The sequence below is a fragment of the Coregonus clupeaformis genome, unplaced genomic scaffold, assembly GCF_020615455.1.
Source record: "Coregonus clupeaformis isolate EN_2021a unplaced genomic scaffold, ASM2061545v1 scaf0009, whole genome shotgun sequence".
In the NCBI taxonomy this organism is placed as follows: domain Eukaryota; kingdom Metazoa; phylum Chordata; class Actinopteri; order Salmoniformes; family Salmonidae; genus Coregonus; species Coregonus clupeaformis.
In genome coordinates, this window is record NW_025533464.1 from 613924 (window position 1) to 634952 (window position 21029).

At 47.8% G+C, this 21029-nt stretch overlaps 1 protein-coding gene across 1 annotated transcript in view; it reads right to left on the bottom strand.

The window, feature by feature from the left end:
- LOC121574692 (protein O-mannosyl-transferase TMTC1-like) overlaps positions 1-21029 on the bottom strand; it is a 120989-nt gene that overhangs the window by 9841 nt on the left and 90119 nt on the right. The window contains exons 9-17 of the mRNA XM_045212350.1: positions 20758-20925; positions 17898-18011; positions 9061-9204; positions 7722-7830; positions 7159-7261; positions 6852-6987; positions 6537-6681; positions 6104-6241; positions 3329-3451 (exon numbers count right to left, since the gene is read on the bottom strand). Of these exons, the coding sequence (XP_045068285.1) occupies positions 3329-3451; positions 6104-6241; positions 6537-6681; positions 6852-6987; positions 7159-7261; positions 7722-7830; positions 9061-9204; positions 17898-18011; positions 20758-20925 (1180 nt within the window). The remainder of the gene's footprint in view (positions 1-3328; positions 3452-6103; positions 6242-6536; positions 6682-6851; positions 6988-7158; positions 7262-7721; positions 7831-9060; positions 9205-17897; positions 18012-20757; positions 20926-21029) is intronic.

Here is a 21029-nt window from a genome sequence, read left to right on the forward strand (position 1 = left end):
TATGATGGTGAGGAGGGAGTGAGAGGGGTCTGATGGTGAGGAGGGAGAGAGAGAGGGGTATGATGGTGAGGAGGGAGAGAGAGGTATGATATGAGGAGGGAGAGAGAGAAGTCTGATGGTGAGGAAGGAGAGAGAGGGGTCTGATGGTGAGGAGGGGGAGGGAGGGGTCTGATGGTGAGGAGGGAGAAAGAGGGGTATGACGGTGAGGAGGGAGAGAGAGGGGTATGACAGTGAGGAGGGAGAGAGAGGGGTCTGACGGTGAGGAGGGAGAGAGAGGGGTCTGATGGTGAGGAGGGAGAGAGAGGGGTCTGATGGTGAGGAGGGAGAGAGAGGGGTCTGATGGTGAGGACGGAGAGAGTTCTGATGGTGAGGAGGCAGAGAGAGGGGTATGATGGTGAGGAGGGAGTGAGAGGGGTCTGATGGTGAGGAGGGAGAGAGAGAGGGGTATGATGGTGAGGAGGGAGAGAGAGGTATGATATGAGGAGGGAGAGAGAGAAGTCTGATGGTGAGGAGGGAGAGAGAGGTCTGATGGTGAGGAGGGAGAGAGAGTTCTGATAGTGAGGAGGGAGAGAGAGAGGTCTGATGGTGAGGAGGGAGAGAGAGGGTTCTGATGGTGAGGAGGGAGAGAGAGGGGTCTGTTGGTGAGGAGGGAGATAGAGGTGTATGATGGTGAGGAGGGAGAGAGAGGTATGATGGTGAGGAGGGAGAGAGAGGTATGATGGTGAGGAGGGAGAGAGAGGTATGATGTTGAGGAGGGAGAGAGAGGTCTGATGGTGAGGAGGTAGAGAGAGAGTTCTGATGGTGAGGAGGGAGAGAGGGGTATGATGGTGAGGAGGGAGAGAGAGTTCTGATGGTGAGGAGGGAGAGAGAGAGGTCTGATGGTGAGGAGGGAGAGAGGGGTCTGATGGTGAAGAGGGAGAGAGAGGGGTATGATGGTGAGGAGGGAGAGAGAGGGAGAGAGAGGGGTATGATGGTGAGGAGGGCGAGAGAGGTATGATGGTGAGGAGGGAGAGAGAGTTCTGATGGTGAGGAGGGAGAGAGAGAGGTCTGATGGTGAGGAGGGAGAGAGGGGGGTATGATGGTGAGGAGTGAGAGAGGGGTCTGATGGTGAGTAGGGAGAGAGGGTTCTGATGGTGAGGAGGGAGAGAGGGTTCTGATGGTGAGGAGGGAGAGAGAGGGGTATGATGGTGAGGAGGGATAGAGAGGGGTCTGATGGTGAGGAGCGAGAGAGAGGATATGATGGTGAGGAGGGAGAGAGAGGTATGATGGTGAGGAGGGAGAGAGAGGTCTGATGGTGAGGAGGGAGAGAGAGAGGTCTGATGGTGTGGAGGTAGAGAGAGGGGTATGATGGTGAGGAGGGAGAGAGGTCTGATGGTGAGGAGGCAGAGAGAGGGTTCTGATGGTGAGGGAGAGAGAGGGGTCTGATGGTGAGGAGGGAGAGAGAGGGGTATGATTGTGAGGAGGGAGAGAGAGGTATGATGGTGAGGAGGGAGAGAGAGGTATGATGGTGAGGAGGGAGAGAGAGGTATGATGGTGAGGAGGGAGAGAGAGGTATGATGTTGAGGAGGGAGAGAGAGGTCTGATGGTGAGGAGGTAGAGAGAGAGTTCTGATGGTGAGGAGGGAGAGAGGGGTATGATGGTGAGGAGGGAGAGAGAGTTCTGATGGTGAGGAGGGAGAGAGAGAGGTCTGATGGTGAGGAGGGAGAGAGGGGAGAGAGGGGTATGATGGTGAGGAGGGAGAGAGGGGTCTGATGGTGAAGAGGGAGAGAGAGGGGTATGATGGTGAGGAGGGAGAGAGAGGGAGAGAGAGGGGTATGATGGTGAGGAGGGAGAGAGAGGTATGATGGTGAGGAGGGAGAGAGAGTTCTGATGGTGAGGAGGGAGAGAGAGAGGTCTGATGGTGAGGAGGGAGAGAGAGGGTTCTGATGGTGAGGAGTGAGAGAGGGGTCTGATGGTGAGGAGGGAGAGAGGGTTCTGATGGTGAGGAGGGAGAGAGGGTTCTGATGGTGAGGAGGGAGAGAGAGGGGTCTGATGGTGAGGAGGGAGAGAGAGGGGTCTGATGGTGAGGAGGGAGAGAGAGGGGTCTGATGGTGAGGAAGGAGAGAGAGGATTCTGATGGTGAGGAGGGAGAGAGAGGGGTCTGATGGTGAGGAAGGAGAGAGAGGGGTCTGACGGTGAGGAGGGAGAGAGAGGGGTATGATGGTGAGGAGGGAGAGAGAGGGGTATGACGGTGAGGAGGGAGAGAGAGGGGTCTGATGGTGAGGAGGGAGAGAGAGGGGTCTGATGGTGAGGAGGGAGAGAGAGAGGTCTGATGGTGAGGAGGGAGAGAGAGGGGTCTGATGGTGAGGAGGGAGAGAGAGAGGTCTGATGGTGAGGAGGGAGAGAGAGGGGTATGATGGTGAGGAGGGAGAGAGAGGGGTATGATGGTGAGGAGGGAGAGAGAGGGGTATGATGGTGAGGAGGGAGAGAGAGGGAGAGAGAGGGGGTATGATGGTGAGGAGGGAGAGAGAGGTATGATGGGTGAGGAGGGAGAGAGAGTTCTGATGGTGAGGAGGGAGAGAGAGAGGTCTGATGGTGAGGAGGGAGAGAGAGGGGTATGATGGTGAGGAGTGAGAGAGGGGTCTGATGGTGAGTAGGGAGAGAGGGTTCTGATGGTGAGGAGGGAGAGAGGGTTCTGATGGTGAGGAGGGAGGGAGAGGGGTCTGATGGTGAGGAGGGAGAGAGAGGGGTCTGATGGTGAGGAGGGAGAGAGAGGGGTCTGATGGTGAGGAAGGAGAGAGAGGATTCTGATGGTGAGGAGGGAGAGAGAGGGGTCTGATGGTGAGGAAGGAGAGAGAGGGGTCTGACGGTGAGGAGGGAGAGAGAGGGGTATGATGGTGAGGAGGGAGAGAGAGGGGTATGACGGTGAGGAGGGAGAGAGAGGGGTCTGATGGTGAGGAGGGAGAGAGAGGGGTCTGATGGTGAGGAGGGAGAGAGAGAGGTCTGATGGTGAGGAGGGAGAGAGAGGGGTCTGATGGTGAGGAGGGAGAGAGAGAGGGGTATGATGGTGAGGAGGGAGAGAGAGGGGTATGATGGTGAGGAGGGAGAGAGAGGAGGGTGTAATGTTGAGGAGGGAGAGATAGGAGGGTGTAATGTTGAGGAGGGAGAGAGAGGATGGCGTCAAGCAGGAGACAAAGTTAATTAGGTGGAGGTTGGAGAGGTTGAAATGTTAGTGGATGAGGAGAGAGGGAGTCTGGGAGGGAGAAGAGAGAGCAGTATGCAGAAAGTATGCAGAGTAAGGAGGGGTGTGTGTGTGTGTGTGTGTGTGTGTGTGTGGAGACTACTGTACCTCGAAGGCTCTGTCCAGCTGGTTCATCTCTCTGAGCTGGTTGCCCTTGGAGAAGTGAAGCTCTGCCCTGACAGACATGTCTACGGGGTTCTGCTGTAGGGCCTTGTCTAGAGCATCCAGAGCCTGGAGGAAGAGAGGAGAGAATTAGTACACATTTACAGACAGAGGTTAACACACGCACACACTGGGATCCTGATGAGACGCGTGTCGAGCCAGTTTTAGAGAGTTTTAATGAGTGAAGCGCAACCATGACATGAATGCTGTTTTTCGACTGTAACACCAGTGTTACACTAGAGTATACACCCTTCCATAGCTACGGATAGACTTCCATAGTTAGGGCTGAGAGTGAGGACTTGGGAAGAGAAGAATCAACAACCTCTGCATAATCAAAACAGTTGCATTGTGAGAAGGTGAACCCATGTTCACAGTTAGCCATTGTTATGTAATTTCAACCTAAAAGCCCCAGCGGCCTTGCCTTGGCCTCAAGTCAGAGCAGGTCCATGGTCCAGTGAGTCCCAGGTGCCGGGCCATGGAGCTGGAAACACAAAAGTCTGAGGCTTTTTGGTAAAACACCAGGGTCAATCCTCAGTGGAAATTCACCATGACAGTGTTCTGTGGTGCTGCTGAGAGGGAGAGGGAGAGAGAACGAGACAGACTAGTCGTTTACTGCCGGGCTCTCATTCACTGGCTGATGAGCATAGGAAAGGCAGTTAGAGAGATTTAAAGAGAGAGAGAGAGAGAGAGAGAGAGAGAGAGAGAGAGAGAGAGAGAGAGAGAGAGAGAGAGAGAGAGAGAGAGAGAGAGAGAGAGAGAGAGAGAGAGAGAGAGAGAGAGAGAGAGAGAGAGAGAGAGAGAGAGAGAGAGAAGAGAGAGAGAGAGAATCTGAAGGGGATAAAAAAGGACGAGGAAGAGAGAGGTGGGCATTTAATGTAATTTACTTTTGCCTCTGGGAGAGAGAAGTCTCATCCTTTAGATGACAGAAATATCATCAATAGCTTTTATTTTCCCTTCCCTTTGACAGAGAGAGAGGGAAAAAAGCATGTATAGAACCCCCATTAAGGGGATATCGAGAGATCTGGAAGCGTAGCAATATCTGGAAGCGTAGCAGTATCCCTGGTGAGTTAGTATGTAGACACTAGACAAAAACACACCAAGACTTTCCATAGGGAGGATGGTGTAATATTCACTCGGTCTTCTGTCTGAGAGAAAATAAACGTCCTCTAGTCCAGCCTTTCTCAAACCCAGGTCCGTGGACCGGCTCCAGTCCATGGAGGAATGCCTGAAAAAGCCCTACTGATTGCACTGGATTCGTCTCAATCTACTAAATGTGGAGCTTAGTTCATAGCACCATGGTTACGCAAGTAACCTCCGATCTCCGATAAATGCAGTTGTGACAAACAGAGCGCTTTCTTTTTTCCCCCTACAAGTTTGGCTCTAACTTTTGAACGTTTGGAGCTATTAGCTATTATGACCCCATCACCGAAAGCCATGACTCTCAGGAAGGCGGACGTGCCTGCTGTTTCCCTCTACGGCGCTCACAAGCGGTGCAGGACACGTTAGAACGGACTGTGACAAAATCGCATTTCAAAGCAATGCAGATCTTCTTCCCAATACCTTTCTCAATCATTTTAGTGACTACATACCATAAATCCTTCAGAATGAAGTGTGGCCTTCCTGATTTGACATATCTTTGTGCGTTATTATGTTTATTGAGATAATGGCAGTAAGGCCAAATTCACAATTTTCATCAAATAATATATATATATATATATATTTTTTTATGATACTACCAGGTGTCCTAAAATAGAGAATCAAATAGCTTGATGGACTATGTTATTACTATCCTAAACAAATTCTATGTGTTAGGCACCGGAGGTTGGTGGCACCTTAATTGGGGAGAACGGGCTCGTGGTAATGACTGGAGTGGAATGGTATCAAATACATCAAACATGGTTTCCATGTGTTTGATGCCATTCCATTTGCTCCATTCCAGCCATTATTATGAGCCGTTCTCCCCTCAGCAGCCTCCACTGGTGTCAGGGTAGTAAATATAATAGAGAAAATGCATAGAAAAATTGGTGTTCTGTATAAAAAAGCGATTGTCAATATTTTTTATATCCAAGCGGTCCCCAGAGGAAAAAGGCCATACCTTGCCGGTCCCTGGCACAAAAAAGTTTGCTGCTCTAGTCAGCCCCCCACACCACCTCTGTGTTATTTTAGGAAGGAAATACTATTTTTAGCAGCGAGGCTAAGTCTCAAATGGCACGCTATTCCATATACGTAGTGCACTACACAGGGATTAGGGTGCCATTTGGGACACACCCACAGAGATTACATCCATTATGTTAGTGTGTCTACAGATGAGCCCCCAGAGACGGAGGGATGGAATGAGGGATGGAACAAGGGATGGCGGAGGAGAAGGAGGAGAATGTAATCAGGATGGAGAGATAAAGTGAATGAAGTGAAGGATGGAGGATCAGTGTGAACAGATGGGGATGTGATCCTGCGAGACTCGGAGGTGACAGAATCTAGATGTGATGGTTTCCATGGCAAACCGTTGTTTCCGCGGTGATCACTGTTGCTGACCCTGAGGTGATACGGTTTGTTCTGTTTTTCTTGACTGTCTCTGTCCTTCGCCCATCCCCCTCTCTATTGCTCTTATTCTTTCTCAGTCCCGTTCCTTCTTTCAAATGCAGACACCACAGCCCCAACAACACACGTGCATGCATGCACACACACGCAAACACACACATGCACACGCAAACTCACACACACCTCTGTGTAGTTGCCTCGTTTGCTGTGGATGGCAGACAGTAGGCGGTAACACTCGATGCAGCTCCCCTGCTTAGATATGATGCCCAGAGTCATCTTCTCTGCCTCTTTAGAGCGGCCCGCCATGGCTAACACTTGTGCCTGCGTAGAGAGAGGGAGGGAGAGAGAGAGAGAGAGAGAGAGAGAGAGAGAGAGAGAGAGAGAGAGAGAGAGAGAGAGAGAGAGAGAGAGAGAGAGAGAGAGAGAGAGAGAGAGAGAGAGAGAGAGAGAGAGAGAGAGAGAGAGAGAGAGAGAGAGAGAGAGAGAGGAAGGGAGAGCGTAATTAAGGGCCAGACATCTGTTGGTGCTGTCCTGTTATGACTACAGCATGTGGTGTGTGTGTGCCTGCATCTGTGTGTGTGCCTGCATGCATGCACGTGTGTGTGTTGTGACTCACCAGAGCCAGCCAGATATCGGTGCTGTCTGGCTGTAGCGTAGCCGCCTCGCGGTACACCTGCAGAGCCTCCTCATAGCGTCCTGTGTTGTAGTACAGCGCCCCTAGTGGCGTCAGGATGTCCACCTTCCTTGTCACCAGCAGGGCCCTGGGGTCAAAGGTCAGGGAGGGGTCAATGGAAGGTCAACAAGAGCTCATACAAGGTCAAACAGGATAGCGCCACCCATGACTTTCTTCTCTGGACAATGGGCACATGGCTAGTGTTGCTCTCGTTCGACCTCTGAATCTCTTCCATATTCCCAAAACCTCTTAACTCACTTTTTGTACCAAGACTCCGCCTCCTTGTTCTCATTGGAGGAGCGAAGGAGGCGGCCCAAGTTCACCATTGCGACGTAGTGCGCCGGCTTGAGACGCACGGCATGCTGGTAGTGGGCTGCCGCCAGCGCCCCTTCTCCTAATGAGAGAAGAGTGAGAGAGAAAGTGAGAGAGAGAGACACAGAGAGAGAGAGAGAGAGAGAGAGAGAGACAGAGAGAGACAGAGACAGAGAGAGAGGTGTGAGTAAGCTAAAACCTAATTTGCAAACAGATCAACACTCTCCTCTCCTATCCACACTACTGAACTCACCGGTATCGACCAGAAACACTCCGTAGTTATTATGCAGGTCCGAGCTGTCTGGGCAGCTCTCTATGCCTTGCAGATAGATGTCATTGGCCTCCGCAAACCGCTTCTATAAAAAAAAGAATATGATATCAATAAAATGCTTATATTGAATTATTGAGTATGAGCTGATATCATGTGTGAAATTGTGGCTATGCTGAGATAAGGTTATAGAGAGCCTGCGGTAATAAAAGGTTAGGGAGTCAGTGAGTGTGTTTAATTGAACAAGACAAAATAAATGGCGCACTGACTGGAGTTCCCGGCAGCAAGATTAACGATCTACAGCAAATTTTAATTGAATTCTGAATCCATGGAAAGGGGGGAATGGGAATGGTAGAGATAGCAGAACACACATTGCCTAACATGCTCTTCCAAAAGTGTGTGAGTGAGTGCATACTAAGTATGTGTGTGAGAGAATGTGTGTATTTTTGTGTGTGTATGCAACCAGTGCATAGATTGAGACATCACTGGAATGGCATGTGTATGTGTGTGTGTGTGTGTATGTGCGCGTGCATGTACGTGTGTGTTACCTGCTCTGCATAAAGTGATGCTAGACTAGAGTAGGCGTCAGCGAAGTGTGGACCGAACCGAATGGAGTCTCTCAACAGAGCCTCTGCCTCTTCCTTCTTCCCTTGGGACCTGAAATAACATAATCATCGTCCTCATCGTCAACATCATCATATGGCTATGTTGTGTCTGGTTTCTGCTGACACACAACCCCCCCCGTGTATCAATACAGTAGATGACCTGGAAACGGTGCCAGGTCCAGCAGGAGTAATGGGAATCGATGTTGGGTCTGTCTCTAGGCCTGAGGCTGTATGTTCACAGGTCGTAATTGAAAATATAGACCTGATGGATCTATAGCGCAATAATGAAGTTGATTTGTGTTTCTCCATTAGAGCTAGCCAGGCTAGCAGGAATGCTGCTGTGTGTGTGTAAAAATAATGTATGCACTCACAAACTGTAAGTCGCTCTGGATAAGAGCGTCTGCTAAATGACGTAAATGTAAATGTGTGTGTGTGTGTGTGTGTGTGTGTTTGTGTGTACTAAAAAACACTTTACACTCCCATCAATGAGAATAGATGTTGATGTATCTGTAGCGCAATAATGGAGTTAATTTGTGTTTCTTCATTGGAGAAAGGCTGCTGTGTGTACTACAAACACCTTACACTCCCATCAATGAGAATAGAGGAGGTGGGGGCTATCATGCAGACAGTAAACAAACAGTAACAGAATACATCTATCTCCCACTGTCCCGACTAACCGCCAAGTCTGCTGTCCTGGCGTGTCCGAGCCGGTGTGTGCGCGTATGTCTGTGTGTGTGTGTCTGTATGAAAGTGTTTTGTTTATCTAACGAGCCCCCCTCAGACCCTCCTCTTTGTGTCAACCCAGTGATTTCATGAGTGCTCTGTTTATCTCTGTGTTAAACAAATCTTTTTCCAATCAGCCTCCTGCCAGGGTGACAGGGATGAGCAGAGTAGAGCAGTATCGATGATGTGACACACAGCCACAGCCCTAATGAACAACAAGCAGAACGTCTCGCCACTGCGTGTCCAAACTATTTCCCCTCAGCGCTATGACCGTGTGAGAGAACAGACAGAGATATTCTGCTAATGTAAGCCATTTATACTCAGGTAGGGCGCTGTGTGTCACTCGTTATGTGAGCTGCAGGGAAAGTGTGTGTGTGTTTGTGCATGTGTGTGTACGAATGAATGGGGTGCCAGCATTGTGCTGAGATCTCTGAGTGCATGCACAATGTGTTTTGTGTGTGTGTGTGTGTGTGTGTGTGTGTGTGTGTGTGTGTGTGTGTATGCATGTCTGTTCACATGCATGAATGCATACATGTGTGTGTATGTGCATGTATCCTACTTAAGCAGGTTTCCCAGGTTGAACAGGGCTCTGTTGTGCTGGGGGTTGGTGTCCAGGGCTGTTCTGTAGTAGCGCTCTGCATCCTCTGGGTGGCGTGTCAGAGTACCCAGGTTGTTCATGGCACTGGCATGGCGAGGGTACAACCTGGAGAGGGTAGAGGAGGGGGAAGGGAGGAGGAAGAAGGGAGGAGAGGAGAAGGAAAAACAGGAGAGTATCTTTAAGTTCCAATCTGTGAAAAAACATTCTTCCTCCATCACATTTTGTGATGACCGCTAATTGTTGAACGGGCTGGAATGGTCTGGTCCTTGAAATCAGTGACGATGATAGGAAGCAATTTAGCACTTTGGGGACATGTGACCCTTCTCATGTATCTTTAGATGACCCCATACCGCTACAAGAAGACAACATGACACCCATGATACTGTCATTAGGATAAGTGGTTGTTATAAGGCATGAAACACCCTTAAAGAGCATTAAGTGCTTTTAGAAAGGATTGGGTAAAAGATGACAAGTAATTGCAATCCATATGTATTATTAGTGCCATAACTATGAGACACACCCATCACAACACCGGGGCAAGAGGTGAAACGATGCTACGGCAACCTCCTTTCCATTGGCTAATGAGTCACAGTTTACATCGCCTTTCAGTGTGAAACTTCCTAGAAAGACAACAGTGTGGACTTAGTGGCACGCACACTGCCGTAAGCACACTATTGATCACGACACACACCATCACCCAATCTAATGTCTAAGCAGAGGACCAGAACACTTAAACCTGAAGAACAAACTAATAAAACAACCTCTAAAGAATGCAGTAAAACCCACAACTCCAGGGTAACAACATCGGCGCTCTCTTTTATCACCCTTTAGCCCAAATGAAAAACAAGAAAAACGAGCTAAGAAAATCATTTGAAGTGGAGGTAAAGTGCCTGGGGGTTAAACTTTCTCAGTGTCTGAAAAAAAGGCACCTTATTCCAGAAATACTTGAAGAAATGAGGAGATGGTAATGTCATTGGCCAATGAATGGAGTAACGTATAATGCCTCGCCCCAGCAGACTGTAGACCAATCACGTTCACGTTGTCATGCTGCGTCACGCGGTTGCTAGGTTAATCGTCACGCAATCCCTTCTACCTATGTAATGTCACTTTTTCAAAGCTATCTAGTATTTAAGAGAACAAGTTAATTATCTCACATCTTGGTAATATTTGTAATGTTGTGTTTCTTGTTCACGTAATTCATGCTAATATTGGGTTTTTGAGCTAGGGCCCAATTGACTCGCACTTGTCCAGAATGACCCAGAATGCACTGTGCGGCCCATTTACAATGTACAAGCAACGTACACAATGACCGTTAATAAGAATCAAATGGAGTAAATGTATTCAAATGTATTCCCTATATAGTACACTAATTTTGACCAGAACCCTATGGGAACTGGTCAAAAGTAGTGGACTATATAGAGAAAAGGGTGCCATTTCAGAGCAGCCTCCGTGTAGAGAGTGATGTGGTTTGGAGTGTGATAAAAGCAGTAAAGGGTTCTGGTCTTGGCAGAATAACAGGACAGGATCCTGTTGCTATATGTAGATACTGGCAGGAGAAGGCCATAGTGGGGAACAGGAAAAGAAGGAGAGTGCGGGGGAGCACACTTCTGCTCGTCTGTCTTTAACTACATGGAGGTATGAGACAGAGATAAGAAAAGGGGAAGGGGATGAAGTGATGGGGTGTAGCTCAGTTGGTAGAGCATGGCGTTTGCAACGCCAGGGTTGTGGGTTCGATTCCCACGGGGGGCCAGTATGAAAATGCACTCACTAAAACTGTAAGTCGCTCTGGATAAGAGCGTCTGCTAAATGACTAAAATGTAAAATGTAAAATGTATTCGGAGGATGGAGAGATGGACGGATAGGGGGATGAGGGATAAAGAATCGGGGGAATTGGAAGTGATGGCGGTCTGAGATATGCAGCCCTATACACACTAACAGACACACACACACAGACACACACACACACACACACACACACACACACACACACACACAGACACAGTCACTCTAGCTAAGCCGGCTCACGGAGCATCCTTCAGTGAGCGTCTACATCTCTGCCAGGGGGAATGGAAAGAGAAAAGAATGATCCCACTGGACCTCAACCCTTCTGTCCACATCAGTCAAACTGGCTCTAGTCAGCCCCTGGCACACTGGGAGAGGGGAGAGAGGAGGGGGGAGAGAGGAGGAGGGGAGAGAGGAGGAGGGGAGAGAGGGAGAGAGGAAGAGAGGATGGGGGGGGAGAGGAGAGAGGAGGAGAGGGGAGAGAGGAGGAGAGGAGAGGGGAGAGGGGAGAGAGGAGGGAGGAGGAGGGGAGAGAGGAGGAGGAGGAGGAGGAGGGGAGAGAAGAGGAGGGGAGAGAGGAGAGGAGGGGAGAGAGGAGAGAGGAGGAGGGGAGAGAGGAGAGGGGAGGAGGGGAGAGAGGAGAGGGGAGGAGGGGAGGAGAGACTCAGATACTGTAGTAGAAGACACACACGATTTCCTTGCTCCTGTCAGTCAAATAATGATGACTTAGACAAACAAACTCTCACACGCACAACCACTCATAAACAGAGCACTGTAAGGATCATCAGTTATGACTCAAGAAGAAGGGGGGAGGGACGAGAGGGGGAGGGAAAGCTGGACTGGGGATAAATATATAGCCCTCTGGGTCTGTAGGAGGGGGGATAAATATATAGCCCTCTGGGTCTGTAGGAGGGGGGATAAATATATAGCCCTCTGGGTCTGTAGGAGGGGGGATAAATATATAGCCCTCTGGGTCTGTAGGAGGGGGATACATATATAGCCCCCTAGGTCTGTAGGAGGGGGGATAAATATATAGCCCTCTGGGTCTGTAGGAGGGGGGATAAATACAGTGAGGGAAAAAAGTATTTGATCCCCTGCTGATTTTGTACGTTTGCCCACTGACAAAGAACTGATCAGTCTATAATTTTAATGGTAGGTTTATTTGAACAGTGAGAGACAGAATAACAACAAAAACATCCAGAAAAACGCATGTCAAAAATGTTATAAATTGATTTGCATTTTAATGAGGGAAATAAGTATTTGACCTCCTCTCAATCAGAAAGATTTCTGGCTCCTAGGCGTCTTTTATACAGGTAACGAGCTGAGATTAGGAGCACACTCTTAAAGGGAGTGCTCCTAATCTCAGCTTGTTACCTGTATAAAAGACACCTGTCCACAGAAGCTATCAATAAATCAGATTCCAAACTCTCCACCATGGCCAAGACCAACGAACTCTCCAAGGATGTCAGGGACAAGATTGTAGACCTACACAAGGCTGGAATGGGCTACAAGACCATCGCCAAGCAGCTTGGTGAGAAGGTGACAACAGTTGGTGCGATTATTCGCAAATGGAAGAAACACAAAATAACTGTCAATCTCCCTCGGCCTGGGGCTCCATGCAAGATCTCACCTCGTGGAGTTGCAATGATCATGAGAACGGTGAGGAATCAGCCCAGAACTACACGGGAGGATCTTGTCAATGATCTCAAGGCAGCTGGGACCATAGTCACCAAGAAAACAATTGGTAATACACTACGCCGTGAAGGACTGAAATACTGCAGCGCATGCAAGGTCCCCCTGCTCAAGAAAGCACATATACATGCCCGTCTGAAGTTTGCCAATGAACATCTGAATGATTCAGAGGAGAACTGGGTGAAAGTGTTGTGGTCAGATGAGACCAAAATGGAGGTCTTTGGCATCAACTCAACTCGCCGTGTTTGGAGGAGGAGGAATGCTGCCTATGACCCCAAGAACACCATCCCCACCGTCAAACATGGAGGTGGAAACATTATGCTTTGGGGGTGTTTTTCTGCTAAGGGGACTGGACACCTTCACCGCATCAAAGGGACGATGGACAGGGCCATGTACCGTCAAACCTTCCCTCAGCCAGGGCATTGAAAATGGGTCGTGGATGGGTATTCCAGTATGACAATGACCCAAAACACATGGCCAAGGCAACAAAGGAGTGGCTCAAGAAGAAGGACATTAAGGTCCTGGAGTGGCCTAGCCAGTCTCCAGACCTTAATCCCATAGAAAATCTGTGGAGGGAGCTGAAGGTTTGAGTTGCCAAACGTCAGCCTCAAAACCTTAATGACTTGGAGAAGATCTGCAAAGAGGAGTGGGAGAAAATCCCTCCTGAAATGTGTGCAAACCTGGTGGCCAACTACAAGAAATGTCTGACCTCTGTGATTGCCAACAAGGGTTTTGCCACCAAGTACTAAGTCATGTTTTGCAGAGGGGTCAAATACTTATTTCCCTCATTAAAATGCAAATCAATTTATAACATTTTTGACATGCGTTTTTCTGGATTTTTTTGTTGTTATTCTGTCTCTCACTGTTCAAATAAACCTACTATTAAAATTATAGACTGATCATTTCTTTGTCAGTGGGCAAACGTACAAAATCAGCAGGGGATCAAATACTTTTAGCCCTCTAGGTCTGTAGGAGGGGGGATAAATATATAGCCCTCTAGGTCTGTAGGAGGGGGATAAATATATAGCCCTCTAGGTCTGTAGGAGGGGGGATAAATATATAGCCCTCTGGGTCTGTAGGAGGGGGGATAAATATATAGCCCTCTGGGTCTGTAGGAGGGGGATAAATATATAGCCCTCTGGGTCTGTAGGAGGGGGATAAATATATAGCCCTCTGGGTCTGTAGGAGGGGGGGATAAATATATAGCCCCCTAGGTCTGTAGGAGGGGGATAAATATATAGCCCTCTGGGTCTGTAGGAGGGGGGATAAATATATAGCCCTCTGGGTCTGTAGGAGGGGGATAAATATATAGCCCTCTGGGTCTGTAGAAGGGGGGATAAATATATAGCCCTATGGGTCTGTAGGAGGGGGGATAAATATATAGCCCTCTGGGTCTGTAGGAGGGGGATAAATATATAGCCCTCTGGGTCTGTAGGAGGGGGATAAATATATAGCCCTCTGGGTCTGTAGGAGGGGGGATAAATATATAGCCCTCTGGGTCTGTAGGAGGGGATAAATATATAGCCCTCTGGGTCTGTAGGAGGGGGATACATATATAGCCCTCTGGGTCTGTAGGAGGGGGGATAAATATATAGCCCTCTGGGTCTGTAGGAGGGGGATAAATATATAGCCCTCTGGGTCTGTAGGAGGGGGGATAAATATATAGCCCCCTAGGTCTGTAGGAGGGGGGATAAATACAGTGGGGGAAAAAAGTATTTAGTCAACCACCAATTGTGCAAGTTCTCCCACTTAAAAAGATGAGAGAGGCCTGTAATTTTCATCATAGGTACACGTCAACTATGACAGACAAATTGAGAATTTTTTTTCCAGAAAATCACATTGTAGGATTTTTAATGAATTTATTTGCAAATTATGGTGGAAAATAAGTATTTGGTCACCTACAAACAAGCAAGATTTCTGGCTCTCACAGACCTGTAACTTCTTCTTTAAGAGGCTCCTCTGTCCTCCACTCATTACCTGTATTAATGGCACCTGTTTGAACTTGTTATCAGTATAAAAGACACCTGTCCACAACCTCAAACAGTCACACTCCAAACTCCACTATGGCCAAGACCAAAGAGCTGTCAAAGGACACCAGAAACAAAATTGTAGACCTGCACCAGGCTGGGAAGACTGAATCTGCAATAGGTAAGCAGCTTGGTTTGAAGAAATCAACTGTGGGAGCAATTATTAGGAAATGGAAGACATACAAGACCACTGATAATCTCCCTCGATCTGGGGCTCCACGCAAGATCTCACCCCGTGGGGTCAAAATAATCACAAGAACGGTGAGAAAAAAATCCCAGAACCACACGGGGGGACCTAGTGAATGACCTGCAGAGAGCTGGGACCAAAGTAACAAAGCCTACCATCAGTAACACACTACGCCGCCAGGGACTCAAATCCTGCAGTGCGAGACGTGTCCCCCTGCTTAAGCCAGTACATGTCCAGGCCCGTCTGAAGTTTGCTAGAGTGCATTTGGATGATCCAGAAGAGGATTGGGAGAATGTCAGATGAAACCAAAATATAACTTTTTGGTAAAAACTCAACTCGTCGTGTTTGGAGGACAAAGAATGCTGAGTTGCATCCAAAGAACACCATACCTACTGTGAAGCATGGGGGTGGAAACATCATGCTTTGGGGCTGTTTTTTCTGCAAAGGGACCAGGACGACTGATCCCTGTAAAGGAAAGAATGAATGGGGCCCACGTATCGTGAGATTTTGAGTGAAAACCTCCTTCCATCAGCAAGGGCATTGAAGATGAAACGTGGCTGGGTCTTTCAGCATGACAATGATCCCAAACACACCGCCCGGGCAACGAAGGAGTGGCTTCGTAAGAAGCATTTCAAGGTCCTGGAGTGGCCTAGCCAGTCTCCAGATCTCAACCCCATAGAAAATCTTTGGAGGGAGTTGAAAGTCCGTGTTGCCCAGCGACAGCCCCAAAACATCACTGCTCTAGAGGAGATCTGCATGGAGGAATGGGCCAAAATACCAGCAACAGTGTGTGAAAACCTTGTGAAGACTTACAGAAAACGTTTGACCTGTGTCATTGCCAACAAAGGGTATATAACAAAGTATTGAGAAACTTTTGTTATTGACCAAATACTTATTTTCCACCATAATTTGCAAATAAAATCATTGAAAATCCTACAATGTGATTTTCTGGAATTCTTTTTCTCATTTTGTCTGTCATAGTTGACGTGTACCTATGATGAAAATTACAGGCCTCTCTCATCTTTTTAAGTGGGAGAACTTGCACAATTGGTGGCTGACTAAATACTTTTTTTCCCCACTGTATATAGCCCTCTGGGTCTGTAGGAGGGGGATACATATATAGCCCTCTGGGTCTGTAGGAGGGGGATAAATATATAGCCCTCTGGGTCTGTAGGAGGGGGGATAAATATATAGCCCTCTGGGTCTGTAGGAGGGGGATAAATATATAGCCCTCTGGGTCTGTAGGAGGGGGGATAAATATATAGCCCTCTGGGTCTGTAGGATGGGGATAAATATATAGCCCTCTAGGTCTGTAGGAGGGGGGATAAATATATAGCCCTCTGGGTCTGTAGGAGGGGGATAAATATATAGCCCTCTGGGTCTGTAGGAGGGGGATAAATATATAGCCCCCTAGGTCTGTAGGAGGGGGATAAATATATAGCCCTCTGGGTCTGTAGGAGGGGGGATAAATATATAGCCCTCTGGGTCTGTAGGAGGGGGGATAAATATATAGCCCTCTAGGTCTGTAGGAGGGGGGATAAATATATAGCCCCCTAGGTCTGTAGGAGGGGGATAAATATATAGCCCCCTAGGTCTGTAGGAGGGGGGATAAATATATAGCCCCCTGGGTCTGTAGGAGGGGGATAAATATATAGCCCTCTGGGTCTGTAGGAGGGGGATAAATATATAGCCCTCTGGGTCTGTAGGAGGGGGATAAATATATAGCCCTCTGGGTCTGTAGGAGGGGGGATAAATATATAGCCCCCTAGGTCTGTAGGAGGGGGGATAAATATATAGCCCTCTGGGTCTGTAGGAGGGGGGATAAATATATAGCCCTCTGGGTCTGTAGGAGGGGGGATAAATATATAGCCCTCTGGGTCTGTAGGAGGGGGGATAAATATATAGCCCCCTAGGTCTGTAGGAGGGGGGATAAATATATAGCCCTCTTGGTCTGTGGGAGGGGGGATAAATATATAGCCCCCTAGGTCTGTAGGAGGGGGGATAAATATATAGCCCTCTGTGTCTGTGGGAGTGGGGATAAATATATAGCCCTCTGGGTCTGTAGGAGGGGGATAAATATATAGCCCTCTGGGTCTGTAGGAGGGGGGATAAATATATAGCCCCCTAGGTCTGTAGGAGGGGGGATAAATATATAGCCCTCTGGGTCTGTGGGAGGGGGATAAATATGTAGCCCTCTGGGTCTGTAGGAGCCATTGCCAGTGACAGGCAGAACAAATGGATCCCCTCTTTCATTAGGTACAGTGCTGTGTGTTTGTGTGTGTGTTTGTGACTCACTGAGATGAATGGGGTGCAAGCACCGAGCTGAGACAAGGCCATTACATGCTTGAGAATATGCGCTCTAGTGTATGTGTGTGTGTGCAAGCAAGAGAGTGTATGTGTGCGTGTGCCTTTATGCATTTATGTGCAGCAAACAGAGTTCCTCCTGATTTAATAAAAGAGTGTTTTGTAATTAATTGAGTGGGCGGACTATCAACCAAAGACAATCAATAACGCGTCTCATACTTAAATGAATGAATTCTAGTTACTTAGGCCTGGAGGTATAGTCTAGACATGATAGGGACGACATGCCATATTAAGAACAATGTCCTCTCTTTCTCCTGAACTCACACAATAAGGACACATGGTGCATGAGCGAAGGGCTGAACTGTTCTCCATTGAGACCTACCTGGCCGTTTCATGAACGCTTGCAGACTAAGGTTTGGAGCCAAGCTCTCAACGGGGTTTCTCACTGTTTCTCAGTGGGTTTTCTTACCTCGACCGTCATTCTGACTGTAACTTGAATTCTTTATTTTCAGGTCCTGGAGCGAGTGAGGTCACCTGAGGTTTCCAAACATGCTCTGAGAACCTAGGCTGTGGTTTTGGCAGAACGACCGTATCCCTGAACGTTGAAAGCTGGTGGTGTTATTGTGGTCGAGGAATGACCGTGGTTTGGAGGGACTGTGTCCCATTGACATGGTGATCAGGATGGAATACCTAAACCCCCTCATATTACTGTAGTTTTACTTTCTTGGACACTGACACTGACTTTAGAGCAGATTTGTAATGGTGTAAACAGCAGATGCTCTGACATTATGGACACTATAACTGACCTGAGAGCAGTTTTGTAGTGGTGGATGGCCTCCTGGTGGCGCCCTCTGTCTTTCAGGAAGTTGGCGTAGTTGTAGTGAACCTTGGCGTTGTGAGGCAACGTCTGGATGCCAGACCTGTAAAGAGAGAGAGATGATGTGGAATAAGCAGGAGAAGCAGTGAAACAGATGTGTGCTTGCGCTCACACACTTGCTCAAACACCCTTGGCCCTAAGCCCTTTATATAAACAGCGTGTAGCTTGTGCTTTATTTACGATAGTTTGACAGCTTGCAAATGATGAGGTTGTAGACTTGTTATTGTTCTCAGAAATCAGTCTTGAGCAAGCAGCCAGACTTTCCCGACTCGATACACTATTTGCCGTGCACTGATTATTTTTTGGCACACATTTTTTTACTTGCGAAATAATGCACCAAAAACGTTAGCTAGGTGTAAAATTATGCAACTAAGACCTCTTCGGCAAAAACTACTATTTTAAGGAAGTTACTATTTTGACGAAGTGGCTATGTTGTTGCTACGGTGACTCAGGGGGGACAAACAACAGTACCTGCCAGGGTACGCTATGCGAACATAACACACCCACATCAAACCACACCCCCAAGACAACTCTCGTTTGGCTTCAGTCATGGCCGCTAGCATTTCTTAATGCGCAATCTTCAAAACAAGGCCAAATCAGGAAGTGCAGTCGCCCTTTACTGCATGCGTTTGTCTCGAGTTCTGTAGGTTATTGATGGTCTTTGCATTGTCATCAACTCCAATTCGACTGGGGGCACTGAATATTCTCGTCCTGGTCCATTGTGGATTGATACTACAGATTAATAAAAAAGCACAGGCTACACTAACGAGTGATACCAACAGTAAAAAAAAATCCAGTGTTTGCTCAATATGTTTGGAGTGTTGACAGTCAACGGTGATAAAGGTAACGTCCTCAACATAGGAATGACCAATATGAATATTCAGACTATGGTGTAACTGCGGAAGAATAAAAAGGAAGGTTCTAAGTAACATGTCTTTCCGCATCACACTTCTCCTCAAATAAAAAATACTAGGCTCCTGTAAATTGTATTGTATGTGTGAGGCACGTTTTCAATAAGCAAAATTTAGCCTAGGCCTACCGTTGATACTGCATTATAGGACTGAATAATTGAAATATGTTTGGAGAAGCGCGTCTTTGTTAACCGGATGAGGGGCGCTGTTTGGAGATGGGGATGGATACTTTAACAAATGAAGTTAAGTATGCATGTAGTCATATGTGTGTATGTTTTAGGATGTGCAGTATAGTTTTAATTCAAGGCACTCTGACGAATAGACCATTTAAACACCTTTTATGGATAGGCTGCTTTGCAATGCAAGGATAAAAAAGACGATGCATTGCCGTTGAACCAGCCTTCGTTAGTAGCCTAGGCCAAAGGGTAGCCTACGGAAGGCTTGGTTTTTAATCATATGAAACGGAAAGTAAGCAATCTGTTTTTTAAAACATCAACAATATTTCTACATAGGATGGGGTCAGAAACATGATATTGTAAATCGCTTCTCTCGTTCCAATGCACTGTTTGCACACGTAGGCCTAAATGTCTTTACGCATAACATTTGCACAGGCTCCTGTCCATTTTATTGTTGCCTATGTGCGAGGCAGAGTCTAAAAGAAATCTGCCGTTGATATGGCATTATAGGAGGACTGAATAGTTTGAAGGAGCGTGTCTTTGGTAAGCGGACGAGGGCCGCTCTTTGAAAATGGGGATGGATAGCCTACTCGAACAAGCGAAATTAATTATGTAGTTATGTGAATAATGAAAAGCATGAGAGCTAAAATCTCTCAAATATTTCAAAGCACTCTCAGTAGACCATTTAAAACCCCTTTAATCATAGGCTATTTGGCTAATGGCCAGGATGAACAGACACACCTATGAGATGCTGCTAAACCAGCCTTGATTAAGAGGAGGGTAGGCTATGCTTGGTTTTGGAGGGAAACCAATCGTTTCTAACTACGAGATTCACCGGCACAAAAGGAACTGTGCCATGGCTGGATAGGCTGCGCTTCCGCTTTCAAAATCCATGCCAATACCAACTGCATTATAGTTAAGACCTGCTTTTGGTGGGTCTTAAAGCGTCCCTTTAGCGCTACATGAAATTGCCACTTTTGCGCTTGTTTTTAAGGACACACCTCAAATATTGCCACCCCTCCCACCTCAGCGCAAGCTAGCTGATGTTAGACAAGTAAATTGCCTAACCTGGCGTTAGGGCTGGAAAATACCTGTGCACCAGTTTTTACATGATGAAATTGCAAACTAACATGTGTTTGGTACTAGTGCCTCCTTAACACCAGCCGAACATAGAGCACAGAATGAGAGATGGAGGGATGGAGGTAGGATAAAATGAGGTGTCTTAGCAGCCTGTCCTTATCTGTTAGCGAGGCAGACAGAAAGAGGAATGGACAGATAAACTGATCGATAAACAGCATGCGGCCGAGTCTGGGAGAGAGATAACGTCCACTGAGGACATATAGATGGGGTCAGGGGGTATGCTTGCGTGCACTCGTGTGTATGTGTGTGTGTGTGCATGGTTAGCATGTGATTTGACCTTGCCATGTTCTAATAAACGGCTTTATATTCACACCCATTAATCTGGCTTGTACAACAACATGGAAATGAGAGAGTGTGGAAGGAAGGAGAGAGGAAGGGTAAATAGTAGGAGAGAGGGAGAGAAAATGTGTGTGGAAAGAGCAAGCCTCTCTAATGTGCTACTGGTGATGAATAACTCAAGCCATTACATTAATCAGGGCCTGACACACACACACACACACACACACACACACACACACACACACCCACCCCACCCACCCACCTCTCACCCCATACCACTGACCTGAAGAGGGCCTCCCGGGACAGCCAGATGTGGTTCTGCTGAACGGTCTTCCAGGAGAAGAGCAGGAGGAGCAGCAGCGTGGAGACGGTCAGGGCCGTGGTGCCCCAGCGACCCACCACAGAACACAACCTCCCCAGGCCATGGGCCACCAGGATACAGTAACCCATACTGGGGGAGGAGGGAGGGGGAGGGGGTAAAGGAGAGAGAGCGGGAGAGGGGAGTGAAGAAAGATGGGGAGAAGGGTCAGAGAGAAGAAGGGGGTGAAGATGAGG